Below are 14025 nucleotides of genomic sequence, written 5' to 3'. Positions count from 1 at the left end.
TTTCCCTTTTCGGGTGTGCAGAACACATCTATGGAAATTCCGACTCTCAACGAGTTACTCAGCACCCTCTACGCACACGGCTCTCGACCACTCCATTAGTCATTATCTGGTAATTATCACACATCAATCACAACAACAATGTATTCATTTTCTGCTTCTACGCCACGTTAAATTCAAAATCAAATGACAGTTTGCGATATATCTAATGTGTACATTTGCACCTTCGTTTGATGACCCATGAGAATGAGGATGCCATGAGGAATTTATGGGACTGTATGCCATTTGTCCTTGTTGAAGATTTGAAGACCAACTTCATATTGCAAAATGACTCTGTACCCTGATCCATCTGCATGGGGTTTTAAGCCCGTAATGAGATCAGGCCTCTGGCATTGCGAGTAGTAGTTAAACCTTGCTTGCAGCATTGCCCCTTTACCGAACTGATGCCGGAAACGGTCTTCTTCTAGTTGCAACGACTTGGCCATCGTTTTGGAAGTGATCTCTGTTACTATCTTTGTATTGTCTGTGTATTCTTTCAGGGCATCTCTGCTATTATTTGCAGAGCCATGCTATACGGATGCAAAAATCTGTTATTGGGTGCACGTACGAGTTTATATATCAGATTCATTTTATTTCTATTTCAAGGACATAGGGACACCCCTTAATCTTCACATTCCTTAGTCTATTTTGTCCAATTTTCTGTGGTATATCATGTTTACAAGGTGCGCCAGATTGTACGGTAGGAGTCTATGCATATTTCGTACTAAATTTGAATCATACAATACGCTTGCAAGGTGCAAAACATGATGGACACAGATTCTATACCCATATGGGATCGACACTAGGAAGTAGGAATCCTCTGTCCCAGAATACTTTCTCCGTGATAAAATCCACTTACTTTAACCCCAAAACACATTTTCCACATCTTTTATTTTTTTTTGATAAGTGCGAATCTGATTAAGCTCTACCACAAAAATCACATTCTAGGGATAGAATCCTATACAACAACCAAAAAATATAACCACAAAAACAGCCAATATCTAACAAAAGAAAACCAAAAGAAAAACTATACAGGGAAGAAAATCCTATTAGGTAAGCCCCATTGCCTGCATAGGTGTTGATTCTTCAGAGATTGCTTTACGTTTCTCCTTGTGCTTAGGAAATCTCTAACACCATCTGCAATGCCTTCCATCACCTGATCATGCCCCGTAGCATAATTCCACATTATAAGTATTAAGACAAGAAATTTAAATCATGTGCCGCTACATAAAAGTGGAACGACACTCTACGCTGGGTCTTCAACTTCGCCAGGAAAGATTACCAAGTGCATTCCTTCAACTTCCCTGCTATCTCCCACCAGTAGGAGAAGTCCACCCATTGATTCATCCCTCAAAAAGTCATGCCAGTAAAGTGTGTGTGTGCGTCCTTATCTCCAGCGGTCAAACAAGGTTGCTATTTATTCCCGGGATGATTGTGTACGCCAGCATCTTCAGAAGCTCGTTTACCAAGGGGACCACTTCCTTTGCTGCAGCATCAACTGGCAGTTCAGCATCCGCATCATTGCAATTTAAAATCAGGTCATCAAACCAGGACCTGTAGCCGGCAGCCAAGTCCGCCCTTTTGAAGAGGGCAGACTTGGCATCCTTGTACTTCTTCAAATGGAAGTATGCAAGCCTGTAAACTCACAAAACAAATAAGTTTTCAATAAAAACAAATAATGTTTCAATAAACTCACAGCCAAGTTCGCACTTCTTAGACAGGAAGTCAATTTTGAACATTTGGTCTTTAGACGTTGATAATAAAAACAAATAAGGTTTCAAACATTCCTGAACATTTGGTCTTTAGACGTTGATAATTTTTGCAATACAAGTAACCCCTTCCAATTTGGAGTTCATAATACTGCTAGTAGCAAGGGATGCCAAAAACAATAGGGACACTATCCTGTGTGAAGGAACGAATATCATATTTTCAGCCATATAGAGGAAAAACTCTACAATAGAAAAGATTTGCCTATTAAAAGAGAAAGAACAACAAAAAAAGTAATGTACACCACCATCGCCTATACAAACCTCTAAACCAAATTCTGGAAAAGCAAAGGGGGGAACGTATGAAACCCTATGCAACAACGCGAGAAGTTCGCTTGTCAATTGCACACAATTAAATCTTGTAGTTTTAATTGAAGCTTGAAGGGCAGAAGATTGAAACTTAATGTGCATTGGGAACATGCATTGAAATGTTGGAAGCCCTTGTTAATAGGTGCAAACATTTGCCATTTTACATGGAGTAAAAGGTTCTGTATCTAATGTTTGCGGTCACAGAGAATATAAAGCTTATTTTGTTTTCACCATTTTTAACTCTCTAAAATGCTCTAGAAAGCAGAGGGTACCCTACCAGATACACAAATAGTTGAAGCTACTTATATAAGAACTCATATTTCTCTGTTAGCAAAAAGTCAAGGCTTTTTCTAGCTAGAAATAATTCGAGAAAGAGTGCAGGATCGTGAATGAAGCCCATGTGAGGAACACAAGGAGAAGGTGTTGAGTAGAGAACATAAAACTTATTGGTTGAAAGTTGTTCACAAACACCTCTACCCCATAATATAGCTGCTGTACATATCAGAAAATTATAGGGCATGCAATTCCTATGGAAGGGAGAAACTACCCATAGGGTACACCGACACCGCGACACATGCATATAAGGTCTTCCAATTTGAGGAAAAATAGTAGAGTCCACGTGCATAGGAAGTTTGCAAAATCTACGCCATTCAAAACTAGTAATATTCACTTAACAATCAGAGGTAAAATTCACACAGACAAATATTGCACAGATCATGCACTGATCTCGATGTGGGGCTCACTACGGGTCCCACACAAACGATCCGAACCGTTCATTAAATTTAAAACATTTTTTCAAGGGCCGCCGCAAAAAATCAGCTTAATCCGATGCCTAGAAATACTCTATCTAATTATCTAACTTTTCATTCAGGTTTGAAGCTGAATGAAAAGTTAGATGATTAGATCGAGTATTTATAGTTATCGAATTGAGCTGATTTTTCGCGGGGCCCTTGAAAAAATATTTTGAATTTAATGAATGGCTTGGATTGTTTGTGTGGGACCCGTAGTGGGCCTCACATAACAATCTGTGCACGATCTGTACACAGAAAGTCTGTGTGGGTATCATTTCTGCTTAACAATTGCCTAAAATCCAAATCCACTCTTTTGAAAAGCACAGAGAAAATTCATGACATGTAAATAGTGGACGAGGATTCCCAGCGCTGTTTTGTAAAATATAGATGCAAGTTCCTGCTCTGAAGATCAATCATTAGCCAAATTATGAGAATAGCCCCTAACACTAACGGTACATACTCAAATGCTAAACCAACTGATGAGACACTTACAGGAGATATTTAATTGCTAAATGGAGGATAGTACGATTCAAATTAAATCTTTTAAAAGAAAAACAGAAAAGAAACGAAACGACTAAAAATAATAGAATCATTGTCATTAACTTTTAGACACTTGCTAACATGTGCTTTTTATAACATCAGGAATCAGACTGTTACTTCTCAAAGAATTATACAATGGCTGCATCATAATTGAACAGAAAAGAAAATTGAAGTCGACTGAGGTGCCAACAAAAACTAAAGATGATATATACCCAATGTGCAAACACTAAGCCTAATCGATAACTTCCATAATAGTTTTCAGATAATACTGTTGCACCTGCCCAACAAAGAGTCAAAGACTATAGGACTTAACATTACACCAGATACTTGAATTGAAAATCACACAGTAATCCATAGAAGCATACAGCACAAGAAATAAGATTATACCTGATCGAAAGTATTTTGGTCAAAAGAGCAGTCTAAAGTTTTATGTTCTTCATTGAATGCAAAGGAAAAAATATGAAAAGAATACATGCAATATCCTACTCAACCACGTATTACTCACAAGTCTAACGTTCCACTACAAATAGAAAACTATGTATCTAACCCTCAAAGAAGCAATATATCTAACACCTTCCTTGCAACAGTATGTCCATGAAGCAAAGAGGAGCATTTGCATAAGAGCTTTGCGTGCCAAGTTAATAATAATAATAATAAAACAATCTGTATATTCATCTTATGCAGTAACTCTTTTTTCCCCTTTGGAAAATTTCGTCAAACATGTTTCATGGACCTATAAATATTGATCTTAAAAGTCCAAATTAAATCCCATTGTAAATCAAATGCTATTTATGTTTCTTATATTGTTGAAAACACTGAACATAAATTGTATGATTTTTGGTTCTAAAATGATTCGCTTCCATATCTCACTCGTCTCTCATTAACAACTTCACCTTGAAAATGTATGTGGACAGCAATCTATATATCCTAAACTGTGAAAATTGTGTAACCATAACTATTCCTAACCTGGGTGTATGTGTGTGTGTGTGAGGGCTATATTTGGCCCAAAATGCCTTGCCCTAGGGCCAGGCCCAAGAGATCCCCATGTGCGTTTATGCGAGCGTGAGCGTGAAAACTTCTATAAAGAGCACAAGTGTAGTGCGAGGATTGAGTGCGGGAATGTAAGACATTTTGAAGGATTATGTGACTAAGGTGCCACCACAGACCAAACAAAAGGCATTAAACAAAGAAATACTATCGTGTTGCTCACCCCATACAGTAATGCGGCTGCCATCTCGAGTCATCGAGCTTTATGGCTTGCAAACAGTCTCCAATGGCACCTGAACATCTGTGAAATTGTATCAAATTCATCACGCATATAAAACACTGTAATTTTGTTTACTCTCTAATATGATTGTTCCTACAAGAATATCTCGATAGAAAGGAAAACCAAAACTGGCCAAATATGCTGTATTTGCATGCAACAGACAGAAAAGTTCCCATCAAATAATTAGAGAGTAAACAGATTGAAGCAATGATTCAGCAACTACAGAAAATACAAATTATGGAGTAAGTCTTATCTGCAGGCGGTTGTCACAAAGAATCTTTTTTCCTATAAAATAAACCACTACTGTAGAAATTATAAACATGATTCATCTAAATAGAATGAAATTAAGTAGACGTGATCATGGTTTTGGGGGGCATATGCTACTCTATTCTTGAAATTTCCAGGTTTTAATATGTTGAGAATTTCGCATAAAATCGATCAGAACCAAATAGTATCCACAAATTAACCATAATGCCTCAAACTAACCATAATGCAACAGTGATCCACAAATAAACTTTACCTACCCAAAATAAATAAATAAATAAACATCGGTGAATTACCCTCGTAATTTTTCATCCCTATACGGGCCATTGCCCGGCACAAAAGGAGGACGGATATCTCTTTGATCGATTCAGACAAAAACTGTTCAGATGCCTGTAGCGCCTCACGGTCTTCCCCCATCGTAGAGTGGGAGAGAGAGAGAGAAGAGAATTTGGGCGCGAGAGAGAGAAGGGGGTTTTGTTCTGCCATTTGCGAGAGTGGGGGATTGCGGTAGGGCTTATGTTTATGTGTGAAATTTAACTACACCCTCTGTCCCGCAAAGATAGTCCGCTATTTTCTACATGTCGTTGCACCAAATTAAAGAATTAATTGAGATCTTTAATATAGTGGAAACAAATTTGGAAAATTATACACTGATGTACTTCAATTTTTGTCTTTTCGTAATACTTCAACTTTGTAGGACTAAGTTAGTATATTAGTACAACGGTTTGTCTTGGTCTTTTGAAGGACAGTCTTTTGAATGATGCATGAGAAACGACCCAGCTGCCTCTTCTATAATGCTTATATAGTAGCAGTAGATACATAGATCTTTGCGCATTTTCTTTGTAATTTTAGGCAATTTAGGAATTGGTGTTGGCAGATGAGCTCTCATGCTTTATTCTCATAGCTAATGGAACTTTGGCCAGTTCAGCTCTCGTGTGTGCCGAATACAAAGAGGAAAAAAACCTTTAAGAAGCAGAATTTCGTTTTATCTTAGATAAACTTCATTTAGAGATCTGTTCTATCGATGTTCGAAATTGAAAGTCCGGTTGGTTACCAGCAATCAGGACAACGTAGTAAAAAAACGTAGTTTTGACTGCTCAGGGATTGGAATAAAATCACCCAAAATGGGGTTACATTGACGGGCTAGTGGCATGCAGCAAGTTGCCTCGCTACAGAATTCCCGAATCCCCTAACCTGATAACCAAGCTTATGATCTATCTTCAAGACATACAACTATACAACACTCTAAAACACATACGAAACACTTATAACCAATGCCTGCCTGCTGCTGCACAGTAATCCCAATCGGCCGATCCCAATCAACAAGGCAATATACCTACTCTGCTCAGGTTCGCTTCCAAATCAAGCAAAAGTTACTACTCGCCATATTTTCAACTGTCCATAGTCCTCATGAGTTTCTGAACCTCTGCCTATAAAACGATAACTTATTGTTCGGTTAGTGGAATGAACTGGACTGGATAGGTACGAAACGTGGATTTGAAGGATAGGAGATCCAAGAAGTAAATTTACAGATGCAAACCATGGTATCATAGAATATCGTTGGAACTAAAATGACTTTTTTAAACACCCAGATAAGCGTAATGGACTCATAATCCAAATGTCCATAAATCACTCATTAGACAACGTTCACAATCAAAAGCGAATCAATACACCTATGCAGATGGCTCGACAGAAAGGTCTCGTACAAAGGAAATGCAGTAACAACTCTTACATAGAGAAAAGGGAAAATACCGAAAGGATATAAAAATTTAAATATCTCACAAGGAAAACAGATTTTCAACACAATTAAAGACACTTATGAAATCATCATAAGGAATCCCTGCGATATCGATCTTTCTTAAACTTCTTTTATTCCGACCATAATAGCAAATCTCCAAGCTGTGAGACACATCAGGGAGTAGATCATGCAGGAGGATCTCACCTGTCTGAATTGAGCCATTTGGATGAAAAAAGCGCTCTGGTCCAAAATGAATCAGATAAGTAATCTGCAATCACTCTCTGATCTCAACAATTCCAATAGTAAGAATCTCGAAGTTCCAGAATGAAATTCTTATTCCTCTCAAGATTTTTGTCATTCAAATTGAGCTTAAAAGATTTTCACTCCATTAGAAACTGGTAGTATCACATCTCAACACACCAACACAAGTTTTACTTTTCCATACACAGATACAAGAGGGAATGAGGGAGAAAAAGAGGAAGCAAAAGGTCTCCCTAAAAACACGACCATGAAGATCTTAAGACAAGTTTCTTTAGTTCTTTTGTACAAAGCAAAAACACATCATGATAACATATATAGATTTAAGCTTCTGCTGTATGGAGTGCTCTCATTCCTCTCTGGTAATATCCCCAGTGGATGTCTGCATAATCCTTCACTTTCTTGAACAACCTTGGTCTTTCACCGCCAACCAAGCCTTCCTCCGGTCCGATCTCTTTTCCCTTTTCAGGTGTATAGAACATAGCTATGGAGATTCTGTCTCTCTCTGAGTTACTCAGCACCCTATGCACGGGACTCTTATACACTCCGTTTGTAATTATCTGGTATTATCACACAAATATATGATCAGAACCACATTATACATCCTCACTTCCTGCTTCTACGTCACCGTTACTTTTAAAACGAAGGGCAGGTTACGATATATGTAGCGTATCTGTACGTACCTCCATTTGGTCACCCATGAGAATGAGGATGGCGTGAGGAACTTTGGGGACTGTATGCCATTTATCCTCGTTGAATACTTGAAGACCGATGTCATCTTGCAAAAGAGAAGTGTACCCAGATCCATCGGCATGGGGTTTTAAGCCCAGAATGATATCAGGTCTCTGGCATTTCGAGTAGTAGTTAAACCTTGCTTGCAGAATTGACCGTTCGCCAAACTGATTCAGGAAACAGTTTTCGTCCAGATTCAGTGACTTTGCCATTGCTTTGGAAGTGAGCTCCGTTAACATCTTCGTCTTTTCTGTGTATTCTTTCAAGACTTCCCTGCATAATTGCAAATGACTCCTGCTTATTGTTACCAGCAATTTGCTTGGATATGGCGGTAAAAATCTCTCGTTCCCCTCTCTTTTAAGATGCCCCGTCATCATGCATTCTTCTCAACTTTTGGGTGATTTGGGTAGGAGTGCAATGCGAGAAATCTTGAGGACATAAACTTGATGATGCTACTTCCTTTGGGATAGATACTTCGTCTTCATTTTGAGATTCAGTTTCTCCACCATTTAAAAGGGATTATGTTGGTTTTAGTTTCTTGAGATCTGAGGACGGTGCATGTTTTGTAGCTTGTTCTTTCGTTTGTTCTCTCTTTCGTGGACTACTTGTCCATGTCTCTTGTACTCATTTTGTCCATCAGCTGTGTTATTTTTATCTTCGTTTTCGAAAGACACAAAAAGAAAAGACACGGAATCCTTTGTCCCTAAATATGCGTCCAAATATCCCAATGAACTTGTGCAACTGTGAGTGGATTGAAATGGAACGACATACGTAGTTTGAGATAGAAGATCCTTGTCTAGAGAAGACGCACATGGGACAAAATCTTTGGGGCAAAGAATGTCACCTCGGATTTTGAGGTTTGGCAAAGGACCCTAATGCATTGTTAACTCTACGATTGTACTTTGAGATTCGTGTATCTTAAAACTCCTACCACGATAGATTGGAAGTGCATTTAAGCATGATTTTTTGAGACGGGATTTCTTGGTTCAAGAATGTGAGTGGACATACCTGAAGCAAGCCGGACTTTCTGGCCAGAATTTGAACTTTTGAAGATCTTTAGGGTCCACATCAAGAAACAAACGATCGGACCAGTCAAGAGATTGACCTTCTTCTGGGACAGGGTCTGCCCCATACCCTTCAAACTCCACAACTGTTTTTGAGTATTTCTTCTTCTCTTCCATTGGCTGTTCAAAGAACTCCCTAGCAACTTGAATTATCTTGTCCAAGAATGAACTTGAAATCCCATGGCCTATTGCCTGAAAACTCCACATTTAACCCCTTAATACTAAACCAGAAAAGGTTATAATTTCATGGTTTAGAAAGTTCATTTTGATTCACTTTTTTTCTTTTATACTCAAGTACGACTTTTGAATTTTGGTTCTCTCACCATTTTGTTTTTCCTGAATTCACAAGAAAAGAAAAGGGTAAACAACTGACAATATCGACATATTTCTGATCTCCTTAATATCAGATACTGGGTAGTAGAAATATCACTGGTAACAACAAAAGATATACAGTAGATCGAGGAAGTGTTCGAGTACAAACCTGAAAGCAGCCCCATGATTGAAGTGCTGATTTAAGTTTCATCAATTCCTCTTCATATTCTTCGGTGGATGCTTTTGAACTTGAGAGGATTCCCAAATCAATTACGGGTATCGCAGATACGGTTGAAGAATCGTCTTCAGTGGCATCGTAATCATATCTGGAAACATATGGTGCCGGCGGTTGCTCACCGTTGAGCGCCATTTCTTGTACGCGCTTCGACAGTAAGACCTCTACCGGAGGAAGAACTGAAGCTCCTGCCATGTTGTTGTCTGGTTTAGAGCACTTAGAGTTGAAGATTCAGACTTCTCTGATTACTTTAAAACATGAAGATGACCATAGGGTATATGAGAAGTTGCTGAAGTCAGTTTCTGCGTTTTAAGGTGACTGGTGACAAGGACAATGATGGGGGCATACTTTGGAATATTCTTTTTTGTTTGTGGCTAGAACACTAAACTCCATGGGGCAAGCAAAGGTGACAAGATAAGGACAACGATGGTTTACCCAATTACATTGATGATTTTTTTTTTGAACCGCATTAAATGTTGGAACATTTCCAAAATATTTAATGGATATTAAATGTGGATATTGGTGAAAAGTTGTAATCCAAGAGGCATGATTATTCAGGTTAAATGAATAGATGTGAACATTGGATTTAAGTACAAAAGGTGTGTCTATTCAGGTTAAATGAATAGACATTATCAGACCAAAAGGTGTGACAATTGGGGTGGAATGAATAGACATGACTATTGCATTTAATCAAAGAGGTGTAATCTTTGGCCAACGGTCACGATCTATGCCTATAAAAGGCAAATGGTTCTACCAATTGAAAGAGAAAAAGATAATCAGAATCATTTTGATTGTTGTAACTTGCAAACTTGATGTAACAACCCGGATCCACAACTACCACAAAACAATTAATTAACCGTTATACGCCACCCACTCAACCCAACAAATAAGAATCACCAAACCAGTTCCTTAGACAATTACATACTTTTCGTTTGCAATCTTTCACTAAAGAAACAAGTGGAAGCAATAAAAATTCTCAGATGGCTCACTTGTAGCACAAACCCAACTCAACCTGTGCACCGCCCCACTCTCTCCTCTCAAATCCGATTCCCTTCCTTCGCTTCTTTTTTTTTTTTTTTTAACAAAACCTTTTTTTTTTTTGGAGCAAATCCCGTAGAAGCCCCCTTGGAGGAGTCCTCCTTTCCTTGTTTTATACAAATTCATGAGTCCCTAGAATGGGTTCCCCGGTTAACACCTTGCACTTTGTCTTTCATTTTCTCTTTGTTCTTTCTTATCCATTTCCTTGACAATACTAGGAAACAAAACCACATGCCATGCCATTAAAGCATGTCACGTGCACACACCCCACCATTAACCAGCCACCACTCAAATTGATATTTTTCTTTTCCATTAATTTGACTTCTTTATACTAAGTACAAGTTATGCACTTAATTAAATGTAAAATTTCTTAATAGCCAAGGTACCATAACTAAACTTTTACACGTACACAAGCATGCACCACCAGCATTCTTTTGTTTTTGTCCCAATAATGAGTCTCACTTTTCAGCTCAATTTTTTACGTTCACACACATACACATCCAACGGTCCACGTGCATAGCCTCACGTTTTCAGATTATAAATGAAAAGATTAATTTTAATACACGTGTCAACCACCACCACCATGACTCAACCCAGTAGAAAAATGGGATACGGGTCTCACACTTGAGTCTCCCCCTGTCGAGCAAACCCAGGTGCAAGGATCATATACACTTCTTCATTTAAATCACCCTGAAGAAATGCATTGTTAACGTCAAGTTGATGAAGCGACCAATGTTTTATAGAAGCAATTGATAAGAGAGCACGAACAGTAACAAGTTTTGCTACAGGCACAAAGGTGTCGTGGTAATCAAGACCTTGTACCTGTGTAAATCCCTTCGCAACTTGGCGAGCTTTGTAGCGGTCAATGGTCCCATCAGATTGAAATTTGACCTTATAAACCCATTTACACCCGATAGGTTTTTTGTTGGGTGGTAAATGAGTCAGAGTCCAAGTATGGCTCTTTTCGAGTGCATTGATTTCTGCAGCCATGGCTTCACGCCATTGTGGGAGTTTAACTGCTTGGGAGAAGGACTTTGGCTCTTCGGTGGAGGTAAGTGAAGATAGAAAGGCTCGATGATTAGCAGAAAAATTGGTGTAGAAAATGTATTGTTCAAGAGGATAGAGAATACTTGTCCGTTGCGAAGACGTAGGAGTTGGGAGTGTAACATTAGCAACTGCAGAACAATGGAAATCCTTGAGATAAGATGGTTTCCGTCGCTCACGAGGAGGACAATTGGTATGACTGGTGTCATGGTAATTGTCAATGCTAAAGGAATTATCAGCAACATGAGGCATGGTGGTAGGTTCAGTTGTGGCAGCTGGAACTGAGGGAGATGAAGGAGTCTGGACCTCAACAGGTTCATTTTGGGTAGGTTGGCAGCGGCGTTGGTAAATTTGGGTGATGGGTGGTCTGTTCGGGCGAATCAAATTTGGTTTTGGTAAAGAGATGGGCTGAGTTGGTGCATAATCAAATTGTGGATGATCCTCGATAGGTAAAGGAATGACCACTGGTGGAGTGTAGTCTGATGAAATATCTTTGAAGGGAAAAATTGTTTCATGAAATGCAACATCTCTTGACACATATATGCTTTTTGTTTTGACATCAAAAATCCGGTAACCTTTTTGGGCATAAGGATATCCAACAAAAACTCCGGGCTTTCCACGTTGGTCAAATTTGTGTTTTATGTGAGCGTTGTGAGCAAAAACTAGACAACCAAATACACGAAGATGTGAATAGGAAACGGGGGTGCAAAATAGTACTTCATAGGGTGATTTGTTCTGAAGTAAGGGTGTAGGGATTCTATTGATTAAATAAGCTGCAGTGAGAATACATTCTCCCAAAAAGAAAGAAAGGGGCAAGTTGGCTTGAAATCTTAATGCTCGAGCAACATCTAAGAGGTGACGATGTTTGCGTTCGACAACACCGTTTTGTTGAGGTGTAGACACACAACTACGCTGGTGAATAATCCCATTTTCAGAAGAAAAAAAAAATGTTGCATTTCATTGGATAAAAACTCACTACCATTGTCGGATCGAATTTGTTGAATCTCTGGGAGAAACTCCTCACCTTGACCAGAAAATATGTGTTTAATTTGACAATGATATTAGGTTTTTACCATGAAAATATATGTTCAATGGGGTTACATTGACGGGCTAGTGGCAGCAAAGTTGCCTCGCTACAGAATTCCCGAATCCCCTAACCTGATAACCAAGCTTATGATCTATCTTCAAGACATACAAGTATACAACACTCTAAAACACATAGGAAATATAACCAATGCCTGCCTGCTGCACAGTAAGCCCAATCGGCCGATCCCAATCAGCAAGGCAATATACCTACTCTGCTCAGGTTCCCTTCCAAATCAGGAAAAATTTCAAAATGGCACCTGAACTTTGTATCAAATGTCACAGAGACACCTGAACTTAAGTTTATTTCAATTAAACACATGTACTAACAAAATCTCCATACCTGAACTTAAGTTTATTTCAATTAAACACCTGTACTAACAAAATACCCAAATTTAGACCCCCCAGGTTATACTCCGTCCCAAAAAATTGCTGATATGGCATCTCCAACCCGTTTAAGTTGCCCCATTGCACATGTTTCCAACAGGGGACGATGCACCCAAGCGAAACCCATCATTAGAAGTATGTCGAGTAGAAAGAAGAATTGGGTTTGGGCAAAAAAACATGTGCAATAAGGCAACTTAAACGGGTTGGAGGTGCCACGTCAGCAATTTTTGGAACGTAGTATAACGGCGGGGGTCTAAATTTGGAAATTTGTTAGTATAGGTGTTTAATTGAAATAAACTTAAGTTCAGGTGTCTAAATTTGGAAATTTTGTTAGTACATGTGTTTAATTGAAATAAACTTAAGTTCAGGTGTCTTTGTGACATTTGGTGCAAAGTTCAGGTGTAATTTTGAAATTTTCCCTCCAAATCAAGCAAAAGTTACTCCTCGCCATATTTTCAACTGTCCATAGTCCTCATGAGTTTCTGTACCTCTGCCTATAAAATGATAACTTATTGTTCGGTTAGTGGAATGAACTGGACTGGATAGGTGCGAAACGTGGATTTGAAGGATAAGACCAAGAAGTAAATTTACAGATGCAAGCCATGGTATCATAGGATATCGTTGGGACTAAAATGACTTTTTTAAACACCCAGATAAGCGTAATGGACTCATAATCCAAATGCCCATAAATTACTCATTGGACAACGTTCACAATCAAAAGCGAATCAATACACCTATGCAGATGGCTCGACAGAAAGGTCTCGTACAAAGAATGCAGTAACAACACTTACATAGAGAAAAGGGAAAATACCGAAAGGATATAAAAATTTAAATATCTCACAAGGAAAACAGATTTTCAACACAATTAAAGACACTTATGAAATCATCATTAGGAATCCCTGCGATATTGATCTTTCTTAAACTTCTTTTATTCCGACCATAATAGCAAATCTCCAAGCTGGGAGACACATCAGGGAGTAGATCATGCAGGAGGATCTCACCTGTCTGAATTGAGCCATTTGGATGAAAAAAAGCGCTCTGGTCCAGAATGAATCAGATAAGTAATCTGCAATCACTCTCTGATCTCAACAATTCCAATTGTAAGAATCTCGAAGTTCCAGAATGAAATTCTGATTCCTCTCAAGATTTTTGTCATTCAAA

The 14025-nt window shown here is 38.6% G+C and overlaps 3 protein-coding genes across 3 annotated transcripts; all 3 read right to left on the bottom strand.

Annotated features, from left to right (window-relative positions):
- Positions 1–263: 263 nt before the first annotated feature.
- On the bottom strand, positions 264–1375 carry LOC131298772 (jasmonate-induced oxygenase 2-like). The gene is made up of 3 exons (XM_058324242.1): positions 1319–1375; positions 1104–1192; positions 264–543 (listed from the first exon to the last, which is right to left on the bottom strand). The coding sequence occupies exons 1-3, from the start codon at positions 1373–1375 to the stop codon at positions 264–266; spliced, it is 426 nt and encodes a 141-aa protein (XP_058180225.1).
- On the bottom strand, positions 1215–5499 carry LOC131335380 (uncharacterized). The gene is made up of 3 exons (XM_058370703.1): positions 5270–5499; positions 4653–4722; positions 1215–1671 (listed from the first exon to the last, which is right to left on the bottom strand). Exons 1-3 carry the CDS (start codon positions 5457–5459, stop codon positions 1437–1439), a joined length of 495 nt encoding a protein of 164 aa, XP_058226686.1. The 5' UTR covers positions 5460–5499; the 3' UTR covers positions 1215–1436.
- A 1575-nt stretch (positions 5500–7074) lies between these two features.
- LOC131335377 (jasmonate-induced oxygenase 2-like) lies at positions 7075–9626 on the bottom strand. The gene is made up of 4 exons (XM_058370700.1): positions 9247–9626; positions 8710–8957; positions 7653–7974; positions 7075–7529 (listed from the first exon to the last, which is right to left on the bottom strand). The coding sequence occupies exons 1-4, from the start codon at positions 9505–9507 to the stop codon at positions 7293–7295; spliced, it is 1068 nt and encodes a 355-aa protein (XP_058226683.1). The 5' UTR covers positions 9508–9626; the 3' UTR covers positions 7075–7292.
- Positions 9627–14025: the final 4399 nt, after the last annotated feature.

The sequence above is a fragment of the Rhododendron vialii genome, chromosome 8a, assembly GCF_030253575.1.
Source record: "Rhododendron vialii isolate Sample 1 chromosome 8a, ASM3025357v1".
NCBI classification, from domain to species: domain Eukaryota; kingdom Viridiplantae; phylum Streptophyta; class Magnoliopsida; order Ericales; family Ericaceae; genus Rhododendron; species Rhododendron vialii.
The sequence above is the reverse complement of the archived record's forward strand: the minus strand, read 5'-3'. Positions and strand labels throughout refer to the sequence as shown.

Bases quoted from the DNA above. Each gene is read 5' to 3' on its own strand.
- LOC131335377 (XM_058370700.1), bottom strand. From the start codon at position 9,507: ATGGCAGGAGCTTCAGTTCTTCCTCCGGTAGAGGTCTTACTGTCGAAG. The intron at 8,958-9,246 runs GTTTGTACTCGA...TGGAGTTTTCAG, and splicing joins AATCATGGGGCTGCTTTCAG to GCAATAGGCCATGGGATTTC. The intron at 7,530-7,652 runs GTACGTACAGAT...TGATAATACCAG, and splicing joins TCATGGGTGACCAAATGGAG to ATAATTACAAACGGAGTGTA.
- LOC131335380 (XM_058370703.1), bottom strand. From the start codon at position 5,459: ATGGCAGAACAAAACCCCCTTCTCTCTCTCGCGCCCAAATTCTCTTCT. The intron at 4,723-5,269 runs GTAATTCACCGA...ACAGATGTTCAG, and splicing joins AGGGATGAAAAATTACGAGG to GTGCCATTGGAGACTGTTTG. The intron at 1,672-4,652 runs GTGAGCAACACG...GTGAGTTTACAG, and splicing joins CAGCCGCATTACTGTATGGG to GCTTGCATACTTCCATTTGA.
- LOC131298772 (XM_058324242.1), bottom strand. From the start codon at position 1,375: ATGGGTGGACTTCTCCTACTGGTGGGAGATAGCAGGGAAGTTGAAGGA. The intron at 1,193-1,318 runs GTAATCTTTCCT...GGGCATGATCAG, and splicing joins AAGTTGAAGGAATGCACTTG to GTGATGGAAGGCATTGCAGA. The intron at 544-1,103 runs GCAATGGGGCTT...AAATAATAGCAG, and splicing joins AAGAATCAACACCTATGCAG to AGATGCCCTGAAAGAATACA.